The sequence below is a fragment of the Salarias fasciatus genome, chromosome 7 (genome assembly GCF_902148845.1).
Source record: "Salarias fasciatus chromosome 7, fSalaFa1.1, whole genome shotgun sequence".
Lineage (NCBI taxonomy): Eukaryota > Metazoa > Chordata > Actinopteri > Blenniiformes > Blenniidae > Salarias > Salarias fasciatus.
In genome coordinates, this window is record NC_043751.1 from 2837417 (window position 1) to 2850755 (window position 13339).

At 44.9% G+C, this 13339-nt stretch overlaps 1 protein-coding gene across 3 annotated transcripts in view; it reads left to right on the top strand.

Annotated features, from left to right (window-relative positions):
- Positions 1-13339, top strand: part of lrrk2 (leucine-rich repeat kinase 2) — a 178063-nt gene that overhangs the window by 6172 nt on the left and 158552 nt on the right. For all 3 annotated transcript variants that reach the window (XM_030095652.1, XM_030095654.1, XM_030095653.1), the window contains exons 2-3: positions 9213-9298; positions 9873-9982. In XM_030095652.1, coding sequence (XP_029951512.1) covers positions 9213-9298; positions 9873-9982 — 196 coding nt within the window. The remainder of the gene's footprint in view (positions 1-9212; positions 9299-9872; positions 9983-13339) is intronic.

Here is a 13339-nt window from a genome sequence, read left to right on the forward strand (position 1 = left end):
AGATATCTCAAATGGGAATTACGGATAAGCGAAACTCGATTGTAGATATCTTAAATTATGTTAGAGATATCTTTAATTAATTTTGATAGCGATATCTAAAACATGGAGATATCTAATTACAATTCTGCCTAGGTGAAATGGAATTAAAGATATCTTCAATTAGGGCTGCACAATTAATCGAATTTTGATCACGATCACGATTTTGGCTGCTGCAATTAAATTTAGATGATCGTTGCGATTTTTAAATTGAAAAAACGGGCTCTGTTGCGTGTCAAATCAAGCACTTTTTTAAATTCAACAGTCAGCCAACCACCAGGGGGCGACCGAGGTTAGGGCCTCATTACGCCGCCTAAACAGCAAGCGAGTGAACCCCGCAGACAGTACAATGTGGAGAGCAGCAGGCAGAGACAGTGCTGAGGCATCTGGAGGCCAGGAGCTGCTAGCGCCTCCTAAAGGAGCATCATCTACTGCAGCGCTCGGCAACTGGCGGCCCGATGCCACTTTTGACCCGCAAACAACAACATCTGGCCCGCCAGATGATTTTGAGAATGTGAGGCTCCTGCTTCACGGAGGCAGTAACACCGTCCATTCACCGGTCAGTACGCAGCTCCTCCTAACCCGCCTTCATTACCTGTGGAACACCTGAAACCCTCTGCGTCAGTGAACAACCTGAGCCGTGCAGCTCCTGCTGCCTTCAGGGACACTCCGTAAAAGTAGCTGCTGATGGACGCCACTGCGGTGTCTCAGTCAGCTGTTAGCTTAGCTGTTAGCCACCGATGAACTAGCTGGCTTTGAACGATTCCTTCATGCTCAAACATCAGTCGATGGAACGCATCTCAACTTCTGTACCGGTGGAAAGAAGATGTAAACGCTGAGCGTCTGGGACGGAACGGGAAAGGTTGTTATTGACGGACAGTTCAGGATGTGAGCGGCGTAGCGGCGGCTTGGAGAGAACGAGGGAATCAGTGACTACGTTTACATGCACTCAATATTCAGGTTAAGGTCAATATTCCGGTTTCTGAATCATTTGGAATAACCCGTTTACATGCTTAAACAGACAGAGTTACTCCTGTTTACATGATCAGGGATCTCCCCATTCAAACCGCGGAGCATAGATGACGCCATGACTGCATTTGCACTTTATGCCACTAGGTGTGCTGTTTGCATGTTCAACCTTATTTTACACAGACACAGACTGCATGTTGTTAGAAAAAAAGTAAGCCAGCGAGACGTGGTAATATGTTTAATAATGCGATGCACCATTTTTTTCAGTAAAAGAGAAGAACTGAACGATCGTTTTGGCACATTTTATTTACTTAGTAGCAGTTAAACTGTGTCACAAGTAGTTCCTGGACTCAAATGACCGAGATTCCTTGTGGGTAGAACATGCGCAGAGCAGTATTTCATGTCCCTTTCGACTGGGATATTCCGATGCGCGTTTATATGACCAGAAATTCAGGTTAGAAAAGGAGTAACCCAGGGGTAATATTCAGGTTTTTAAAAACCGGAATATGAGCATATTCAAGTTTTTGCATGTGTTTACATGGCTGTGCGCAACCGGGTTATTGCTAATATTCTGGTTAAGAAAGGGTTATTGACTGCATGTAAACGCACCCAGTGTTCTGGTAGGTTTCATTTCTGGGTTTAGCGTGACTGTTTACTGTTCTGCTGTTGTTTTATCTTCATCTTGTTGTTCAGTGATCATCGTGTTGCTCTCAGGATGCAGGTGACGGTCGCTCAGCTGTGAGGCGTTCAGGTTCCAAAGTCATAATCCGGCTCTTTTCAGAACAGACGTCTGGTCAAACATTTGTAGAAACTCAGTCGGCGCGTCTATATGTTCGTTTCTAAGGGAAAGCGATCGTTCACAACATTGACATGGTTCTAAATAGTTGTTTAGATTCTAGTTAAAACATCTTCAATTATGTGCGCATGCACACCAGACTTCGCTGAAGTGCTGAAGACGCACATCTTCAATTTGACACTTGTTTGTTTAAAAAAAAAGTGCAATAAAAAGGTATGTTTTACATAACATAATGAATAATCGTGATTACAATATTGACAAAAATAATCGTGATTATCATTTTGGCCATAATGGTGCAGCCCTATCTTCAATGACAGTTTTGACTAGACGAAATGACGTTGCAGATATCCATAATGTCGTGAAATTACTCCTCCAGCTTTCAGGCGGAAAGAGGTGAAATGCTGATTTGAACCGAATGTGTAGCGTGGCACGAGGAGAAGTGGCACTCCACTACACGTTTAACTTGAATTTCTTTTATTTTGATTCTGTAAAGAGCGAAAATATGTATTTTAACACCACAGTTGATACATTCAGGGCTTCCCTGTGTGTTACCGTTTTCGGAGTGTAATCACGTGAGACTATCCCTGTACCTGAACACACCGTGTAGCGAACGCGCCCTCTACTGGTCAGAGTTAGACACTGCTTTATATAACAACAGTTCTTGATCCACTAACGGCTCTAAATGCCACAAATGCGACTCACAGAGAAACCTCGGTTTCCCACGGCCGCTACATTTGTGTAAATGAGCGTTCGTAGCTCATCTAAAGAGGCTATAAGCGCATTTTATGTGTCCGGCGACAGCAAATGTTCAATTCATTCCACATTACTTTGACAGCTTTGGACAGCACGACGCTCTCTCTCCCCGCAGACGCCCTGACTGAGGGCTCGTTCTACTCCGTGGTATTTTTGTACAATATTGTTTAATACTGCCGCCATGGAACAGCTTCATTTGCCATAAGCTTCCTGTTTTTTCTGGCGTTGGGAAGTTACGCATTTCTGGACATCTAAAATAGAGCAACGTCATTCCGACGTTTAAGATATCTTTAACTTACATTTCGCCTAGTGGAAACTGAATTACGGATATCTGTAATTGTCATTTAGGATATGTGATGCGTTTCATGACGTTTCAGTGACGTCATTAGAGTTATCTAAATCTCAGTTTCGACTAGGCAAAACTGAAATGTAGATATCTCTATCAGTCCTTTCGGATAGTCAAAATTACATTATAGATATCTTTAATGAAAATTCCGGATATCCAAAATTCATTACGCCGAGTCAGAATGGAGTTGCGGATATCCGCAGTCTTAGTTCAGGATAGTGCAATCTCGGCATTAAATGTTAAAATGGCTTGCCGTATAAGTGTTTTCAGTCTCCATCCATTGACTCATAATGGAGGACCAGTTAAAGAAATGTGCAGAAATAAAACCCAGCATCACTTTCTAAGTGCAGTGTGGACACACTGTGGAGTACCATGTGGAAAAGTTCTGAGGAAACGCTTCGAAAAGAGGCCAGCTTATATCGTATTCAGATAAAGAAGCATTTTACTGAAAAATCTCCATATTTTCAGTTTGTCCTGGTTGAAAGTGTGAAAGTATTTATCTCACCTGAAATAATTGATTTTATTAAGTATACTTTTATGAACAAATGTACCTTTGGAACTATTAGTAAACTTTGTGGTTTGTATTAGGGATAGACCGATATGGATTTTTTAGGGCTGATGCTGATATGGATTTTTTTTCCATCACCCTTAGCTGATGGCCGATTATGGACTGCCGATTTTCTTGAGCCGATATTTAGGGCCGATACTGCTTTTTGCTTCCTCAATTTACATCAAAAAATGACACAATAACAAATATTACAGGTCTCAAGCTTAAAATAAATGTTTACTGAACAGTAAAAAATCATAACAGATGTGTTCAACTTTATGAAACATACTTAAAAATGAATGAAAAGTGTTTGGTGCTTTTAATTATTCAAATAATGCCTATAAAATAAAAGAAAACAAGTATTTAGGCATCATTAAAACCAAAACAAATCCGCAAATCCTCGCACGTATCGGCCAATGCCGATACAAGTGAAAAAAACTCAGATATCGGCCCCAAATATGGGCCGGCCGATGTATCGGTCTATCCTTAGTTTAATTTTAATGTTGTAGTTCAAGGTTTTAATGCTGTAGTTCTGCGCTACTCAACCCGTGGCCCGCGGGCTGCATGCGGCCCGCATGCTGTAACGGTGAGGCCCACGGCTGACTGTAAGCAATAAAAAATAATATCTACTTTTAATGAGGAAAAAACTTTTCTGATATGCGGACACCAGAGGGCAGTATGTTTGACCGACTGACAACCGGCAGGTAAGTGTTGCAATTGTGGGGCTGTACCAGTTGGTGGCCGTAATGCACCAATAGGCTGTTTGCTCACTGCCAAAAACAAAAGACTCAAAGAAGACTGATCGAAGTGGAGTTCATGGCTGCCACTGGTAAAGTTAAACGAAAGTTATGCGATGAACACAGGAAATTTCAACCGTCTTGGGAGGAAGAATTGGCTTTTGTGGAAGTAAATAACAAGCCAGTGTGCCCTCTTTGCCAGAAACCGTCCATTCCTAAACGAACAAATTTTCAGCGTCACCACGACAGCTGCCAGAGGACTTCAAAAATGACTATCCAAAAATTAAATCTTGACGCACAATATTAAATTTTTACTTCATTTATTTTTGGCAGGAGTAGGCAAATTATTTTTATAAAGAATCCCTTAATTTTAGAGGTCGACCGATTTATCGGCCGGCCGATATATCGGGCCGATATTTGGACATTTTTCTCCATTGGCCATCGGCTGTATTTTCTTTTAAAAAGCCGATTTTTCATCCATTCTATAAAATGATGCAATTTTTGATCAGGCACATGTGCGGGCAGCTAAAGCTGCCCCTCAAGAAAGGACCCCTGTGGCCCGCTGCTGCATCATTTCCGTCAGAGCAGAGTGTTCTCAGTGGAATCCAGGCTGTGGAAAAAGCCTGAACCTGTTGCATCTGCAGTGAATCATGGATTTGTTGAACATTTCAACGTTTTTGTGGCTCTGTGGCTCCAGTCTGCAGCAGATCAGTGTTTACTGCAGAAAAAAGTTTGGCCGGGGAGCGTCGTGCCGCGCTGCTAACGCTGCTAACGCTGCTAACGCTGCTAACGCTGCCATGTTCGAGCGTCGGAGAGTTTTTTTTTTCTTCTTCTTCTTCTTCTCCGTTGTCCGGGTGCTGCACACCCTAGCGCAGGCAGGGCGCCCGGACTGAAAAGGTCTGGCGGAAACCCTGCATGTTGTTAACTTCAAATGCTACTTTGTGATCAGTTTTAGCAGTAAGAGATTAGCTGGTCTGAGCTGACTTTACTTGTGCGTGTTCAACCGTGTTGGTGAAAATACACCACTACTGTAGTTAACAGCAGAACAAAGTAAATAGGAGGAAATGGCGAGAGTAAAAGAGTAAAGAATCAATCATGGGGCTTTTTGTGAAGCATGTATCTACGGTGGCCCTGAGGTGCAAAACACAACGGCAAATCAGAAAACACAACGGCAAATCAGAAAACACAACACAAAAAGACCACAAGCCAGATGGAATGGTTATTTTTTACACAAACTAATGGAGGACAGTTGATAAACCCTTAATAACATAAAATTCATTAAAGAATGTAAAAGCTTGATAATATGACACAGCCGAACCATCAGACACTGACAGCAGTGTGAACAACAGGGTTAGGTCAGTAAGTTTCATAATTTAATGACTGATAACATTTCAGTCCAACCACATCAAACCTGGATTGGTGAACATATCAATACAATTTTGGATATTAAGAAATAACAATATTGTTCAAAAGTGAACCCCTCGATGTAACTGAAGGTAGTCAGGCAGACAGTGGGAGTTAGCTTCTGTTTTCAGTCCGTTCTGGAGCAGACTATTACCTGTGTTCAACAGAAAATGATGCAAGTAACAGTGCATGTTTAAGTAAGGCACGTTAGATTACACCATGGAAGCCTCTGCATGTTCACCAGGACTCCAGACAGCAGCAGCTCCTCCCTGCACAAGCTGTTTAACAACACAGTAATTTCCATACTTTTGCTCCACTGTGAATTTATGTTTAAGACAGCAGGACTGCAACAAAGTTATCCTGCTTTGTCACAGGCTTTAAAGCAGAACTATGCAACTTTTTTACCTCAATAAATGTGTTACAGAATCCCTGTGGGGGTAAACAAACACTTGTCCCGGTGATTCTCCGGTCCCTCCACTCCCCCCGGGGTCTGCGTCCTGAAAACAGCGCTTGCAATTTCAGAGGAGCGACCCGACGACATCTGAGAGAACAAACCTGCTTTACGGCACTCAGACGGGAGGACAAGGATAAAAGCTGTTGGAGTGCGAGATCTGTCATTGTGTTGCAATAGATGATCTTTGCATGATGTGTTGATTGGTTCTAATTTCTGTTTGGTCACTGAAAAATAAAGAGGAGTGGCACCTCCTCTGGTAGAAGTGAGCGCGAGTGAGTTCGCTGCACTGAGCTGAAAGCAGCAGGTCTGAGTGTGTTTGTTTTCCAATAAGTCTGAGTGTGTGAGGCGGGCATGTCTACGACAGAGGGAGAACCGGAGGAGGCAGCGCGAGGAACTGCTGCTGCAGAAGATTTAACAAAAGCGCGTAAAACAAACATGAAACCCTCGCTAGCGTTAGCAACGCCACCCTGAGGTGCTCACGGAGGGCAGAACCAAAAAGACAGAAAAAAACTTTGTCTAACTAGCAGAAAAAAATGAAACGGGAGTGGGACGCTCTCTGCACGTGGGGGCGGAGGTGGGGGAGGGGGGGTGATGCGGAGGACGTTTATGACAGTGAGCTTTCACAGGAGACCAGTAGGGGGAGCGCTACAGCAAATCTTGCATAGTTCTGCTTTAGGCTGCTTTCACACCTGCAGCATGTGGTCCACTGGAAGCGGACTAGAGTCCAGAACTCCTGCAGGGTCGGTTCATACGCGCTGGTGTGAAAACGGACCAGTTAGTTTTGGTCCGGGACAAAGAACCGTACCGAGACCTCCTGGAGGAGGCGGTCTCGGTGCGGTCTCGGTGCGGTCCGCTGCTGGTGTGAACGCTGACCGGCCTCGGTCCTGTCCGCTCTGTTGTGGAGAAGGCTTTTTGGTCGGCGGAGGCTTCCGTAACAAGCCGCGCGGCGCATCACGTCACACATGCTGGCCAATCAGGGTTCACTTCCGTCACCCAAAACACACTATTGTGTGAACAGCGCCACCAAGGGGCAGGAGGGTCATAGTGGATAGTTCGTCTGCAAAAACAAGTGGTGTGAATGAACCGAACTGGTTGACAGCTGCGATGTTTATGAGTAGTTTATGTCTGAACCGAACCACTCCAGGACTAGTCGGTGTGAAAGCACCCTTAAGGGTCACATCATTTCCAATCCTCTTTACAAAGTTCTATGGATTTCTCACAAGTTTTCATTTATTTTTTTTTTATTTTATTTTTTTTTTCCCTTGTCCTGTTCGGCAGCTGGGGCGTGCAATATTGTATGATTGTAGCCTTTTACTATCCGAACAGATTTTAATGTTAGCAGCAGGACGAGACTGAATCTTTGTACAACCTATGTACAAAGTCACAATACAAAACAGTGTTGTCGACGCACCACACGCAACCTAGAACAATCCCAAACCCCCAATCTAGACAACACCAAAACAGAGCCGACAACCAACACAGAAAATTACAGAACCATACATACATTTTTTTTTTTTTTTTTTTTTTTTTTTTTTTCTTTTTGAACCACATTAGTGAACAGACCAGGCCACAAAAATAAAAGGAGGTGTAGGGGAGGAAGGAAATGCAAGGACACCACAAACCTTTTTTTTTTTTTTTTTGAATATAGCGAGTCGTACACAAGTTTTCATTTATATGTAATAGCTGGATCTATTTTGGACGGAATTTTAAGGCTACTGAGACCTAAATATTAATGTTGTATACACTACACCAGCACAATAAAGTGTAAATCTTACCTTAAGCACAGCCTGACGCTCACCACAGTGAGCAGTGGCTGTGCTTTAACAGCTGAATTTTCATTTTTTCCAGTTATCTAAAAAACAGATGTTGACTGAAGTGTAGAATAACTATAGTACTTATTTGGCATGCATGTGTCAACTGCAATGAAAGCAGGGCTGCAATACTGTTTTTCTGTTAATCTATTTTTCTTCCCAGCACAATTTCACATTGACAAAGACAAAAAATTTTTTTAAGTCAACATAGACATAAAACCAAAAAGAGCTGCAAACCTCACAATTATATTGCACATGTCATACACAAAACATTTGTGCTACACACAGGAAAAAAAACAAAAACACGTTTTTTCCCCACAGTGGTGGTAATGACGGTGGTGACTGGTGGCTTTCACATGTCCCACCCAGATCTCCTATAAAACGCTTTCTCGTTCTGCTGCACGTTCTCCTTCTTGTTCTCCATGTCGTTCGCTGTCATCTCGCTCTTCACCGGTATCAAAACAAACGCTGTATTTTTACAACCTATCATACTGTCAATCATACTGTGATATGTCATTAAACCCAATCAGAATGTGCCACGTCATCGGATACGCGTTTGGCCCAATCAGAATGTGACAGGTCATCGGCAGGCGCGGCCCCGGACAGATTTGGCAGGCCGGACACATCTGGTACCTACACCGGCTGCGGCTCCAGAAACCTGCCGACCATCGTCTGCACTATTCCATCTGGTCGCAACGTCGATTTGCAGCTTGTGATCTTCCAAACCAGGAGCCTTCTGACTGTCTTCCAGGACACTCCTGTGGAAACAGCCAGTGACTGGCGGAAACCTCCTGAGCACCCATGACACAGTACTGAGCTTCAGAGCTCACTGGGCTGCCAGGTTCAGTGTTTTGTGATGAAACAGGCGATGGATTTTGCTATCTTCTTTGCACGTTCAGAATTGTGTGACAGTTTTTCGGAGTGGTGATGCGTGTGCTGATCAGCTGCCAGTCAAGTCAAATCTGCACCACCTTAACATTTTCATCTGATTACCCAGTTTACAAATTTAAACTGTCTTTTTCCAAGAATCTAACAATGTGTGTGACATTGAATCAGGTATCTTGTAAATGTTTCTACATTAAGACAGGGGGCCTGGCGTTGTTCAGCGCCGGACCTCAAAATTGACACGCGTTCAACTTCTTGTTCGGTCTGAACATGGCTTGACTCTCACAATTCTTTAAAATACTAGAAAAACTTTGATTAATAGACTTAATAGAAAAACACAAACTGTCTCTGAGTGTCAGTATGGATTCAAATCAAACTGATCAACATCGCTGGTATTGGTTGAAGCCATTGAAGAAATTAAAAATGCAACAGATGAAAAGAAACTCTCTCCTCTCTGGCCTCCTTCTGTTCCAGCTGCGGAGCTGTTTGAAGGGAAGGACGTCCACGTCCCGGTCAGCGTGATGCTGTCGGCCTACAGCAGCAGCAGAGGCGTCCAGCAGGTACCTCCTCACGTCAGCCTCTTCAGTTTACTGCTGGTCTGCATGGTGTCAGCCCCCTGAAGGTGGACCAGCTCATCCTCCTCAGCCTGTTGGACAGAAACACTCTGAGCTCCTGTTAGACTCATAGCCAGCATTTAGATCAGTAAAAACACATCCGTTCACACAATCACAGTGTGACGCATCTTCATCTTTCCTGTCTGGCCAGCAGGTGGGACGGACTCCAGCTCTCGTTTCAGGTTTGTAGTTGGGAAATTCCCACTTCCACATCAGGAACATTGACCAGACAACGGGTCATTTCCTTGAGAGCTTGTTCTGGATATAGGACAAGGTTATGTCGAGGAAACAGTTCTGAAATTGTGAGACAATCTTATATTCAGGGTCTGAGGAGAAAGACAGAAAGACTGGGAAAAACACCCAGAAGCCCTGAATCAGAGAGAAAAATACCCAATACGTTCCTCTGTCTCGTCTGGCGCTGTTGAAGCGTCCCCTGTCTCATCTGGACGCTGTTGAGGTCCCCTGTCCTCATCTTGTGCTGGGTGTCCAGAGCTGACTGCTGCTGCTCGTCTCTCTTCAGGTGGGCTGGGCTCTGCTCTGTCGGCTGATTGAACTCTGCCCTGCGACTCTGGAGCTGCTGACCAGGCCTCTGCAGGAGGGGAGGGACTGGGAGGTTCTGGGAGTGCACCAGTAAGTGACGGCACAGCCACCGGGTGTCTCTGTTGCACCTGTTCAGCTGCACAATCACAAATACTGAAATGTGGCAATTTTTTGCCTGTTTGTTTCTAACAGTAGAGCACATTAAGTGTCCCTTATCAGAGTACAGCAGTAATGGACTTAGTGTTGACACAATGTCCAGTTGGTCTCTTTTCCTCTACATTATCCCCGAAGATGGCTCACGCACATGAAATGATGACTGTTGTTGTCGCTTTAGATAAAAATTGATTGCACCAAAGGAAGCAGCAGGAGAAATGCATGCATAATGTCTTGTTTATTAAAAAGAATATTTACCTAGCAGTTTAACATCGTGGCGACAGATCTCAACCACTTTAATCTCCGCTGCCTAGACTATTCTGGGTAAGAAGCGTAAGAAGATAAAAAAGTGGATCTCGTCAACAACTCTGGACGTGGTGGAAAAATGTCACGAGGCTCGCTTGAATGGCGACACAACCCGCTATAAAGCCCTGAAAAAGATCCGAAGGAGAAACATCCGCAAGGACAGAACACTCTGGCTGAACAGTATCGCTGACAGAGCAGACAGAGACTTTCATCACGGTAATTTACGCTCAGCCTTCAAAAGCATTAAAGAACTCTGCCTCTCACAAGAAGAATATTTCAGCTTCGCATTCCACTCCGCTCCTCTCGTCAAGTGGATCCATACTCACTGAGACTAAAGCTAAATTAGACCGCTGGAGGGAGCACTACGAGAGAGTTTTGTGGAGATCTGCTCCAGCTCCATGCGCCAGACTGCAAAACTTTGCCAGCGCAGGCACACCATCAGACACAATCTCGCTTGAGCCACCCTCCTTAGCTGAATTGACGAACACTTTACAGAAGCTCCCAACTGGATGCGTGCCTGGCTCAGATGGCATCACTGCAGAGTTGCTAAAATCCACAATATCTGATAGTGCCACTCACCTCAAGGCCCTCTTTTACAAAATCTGGGACTCCGAAAGTGTCCCCCAAGAATGGAAAGAGGGTATCGTTATCTCAGTCTACAAAAACAAAGGCGACGCCCGTGATCCTTCCAACTATCGACCAATCACCCTACTGTCGGTCCTAGGGCTGGACCATATGATGGTATAACACCGTGCGACGGTGTAAAAGTGTGTACCGGTTGAAATTTTGCCATGCCGTACCGGAGAGAGCGCAGATGTCTGCTACAAGTCTCGCCAACAGGACAGCTGGAGCGCAGTTGCTTGGGTGCGTTTGTGCATTTTCACAGCGTGTCCCGACGTCATGTGGGGTTTGTTCGCTGCGTTTCATTGGTCAGGTCAGCACAGGGTGCGTTCGCAAACAACACCAGCGTATCCAGGAGGGGTGGGAGCCATAATGGCGGATGCAGAGACTAGCGGCTCCAGGAGTGACGCTGAAAACTCAGGTCTTTAGTTCTTTCATGTTGTGAATTTTTTTGAAATAATTCAAGTTATATAAACCGGAGTTTAAAAAATAAAAGACAATGAGCAAATGTGACAGTTTGGTTATTTTTAAGCAATTATTTGAATTTACAGGGGGAAAATAATACCGTGATATATACCGTTACCGTGATATGACATTTCTGATACCGTGATACAAGCTTTTTTTCATAGCGCCCAACCCTAGTCGGTCCCCTCAAAAGTATTTACCTCTGTCCTACTACAATGCATCCGGTCACACCTTCTCTTGGTCAGGCGTCCTCAGCAGGCAGGTTTCACTCCTCGTCGCTCTACGACTCACTGCATCCTTGCTCTCCGGATCATGGCTCAATGAAGAAGAGAATACCGAAAAGCGCTATTCGCAGCTTACGTCAACCTTAAAGGTGTTTTTGACTCCTTGGACCGCTCAGCTTTATGGCTACTCCTTCAGGGCATTGGCATTCCAAGTAAATACATTAACATCCTAAGAGACCTCTATACTGATACTACATGTCGTATTCGTGCAGATGGATTGATATCCAATCCCTTCAAAACGACATCTGGAGTTGGTCAAGGATGCATCGCTGCCCCGAACCTCTTCAACGTAGCAGTCGATTACTGGATAAACAGCGCCTTAGCACGTAGCCCAGACACCGGAGTTCAATGTCATTCCCGCATCACTGACCTCTGTTATGCAGACGATGTTGTTATGTTTGCGGAGCTTATCGACACCGTCTCTGATGCTCTTGTCATCCTTCAAGAAGAAGCGACACCTCTCGGACTCACTATAAACTGGGGCAAAACCAAGGTACAATCCCTCTCCGCCTTCCTACCCCCCTTACAACCACTTCGAACTGCTGCTAACGATCAAGTCGAGGTAGTAGATGATTTTATCTATCTTGGAGCCAAAATCACTTTCGACTGTTCTTCCGACTTAGAGATCATAAGACGCTTGCAACTGGTCCGCAGCTCCTTTGGACGCCTGCACCCCGTATGGCGACACAGCAACATCCGACTAGCCACCAAGATACGCCTGTTAAATTCAGTTGTACTCCCCGTTCTCCTCTATGGGAGTGAAACATGGACACTTTCGCATGAACAAACAAGACGACTGGACGCTTTTCACCGCAACTGCCTTCGCAATATTCTCGGCATCAGGCGGTTTCATCACGTCAGAAACGAGGCTGTATACGCCGGAGCCGGTGATCCCGTACCGCTCTCGACCATCATCAAGTGAAGAAGACTACAACTCTTCGGACACATCTCTTTCCTTGGCAATGACATTCCTGTCAAAGCTATCGTCGCTGAGGCCACCCTCCGTCCGCCAAATGACTGGAAGCGCCCCCGCGGCCGTCCGAGGCTTTCCTGGCTGAAACAAGTCTCCGAGGACCGCCCACTGCCCGATCTTATACGCAACGCCCAGGACAGAGTCACCTTCAGGATGCTGGTCGCCACGGTCACCTAATGGCCACGCGAACACAAGTACAAGTACAAGTTTAACAACACCTTTGAATATGAAGACGTGAGGAAGAGTACGGTCAGAACATCGTTTCTGACGTTGACGTGAAATAGCAGTTTTTCATTCTGCACCAAGGGTCTGTTCATTACAGGAGAAACTAAGAAGCACTCAGAGAGCGCCTCCCCTCCCTCCCAGTTACCTCCCTTGACCGGAAGGCAACCATTTCAAATTGAGTCAGAATCCCTCATTTAATCCAGATCACTGCCAGAACTTAATCTTTTGGTAAAGGTTCATACTGTCTTCAATTAACTTAGCAGCTAAAAGGTTCTTTTAAAAGACAGGTAGTGGCGAGAGTAAAGTTACCTCTACTAGTTTCGGTCACATCCAGCGACCTTCCTCAGGCGGCACGTCACCTGATGGCAGCCAGCAGCCTATTTGACACGTCACTTCCCATCACGTCACGTGCCTCCTGAG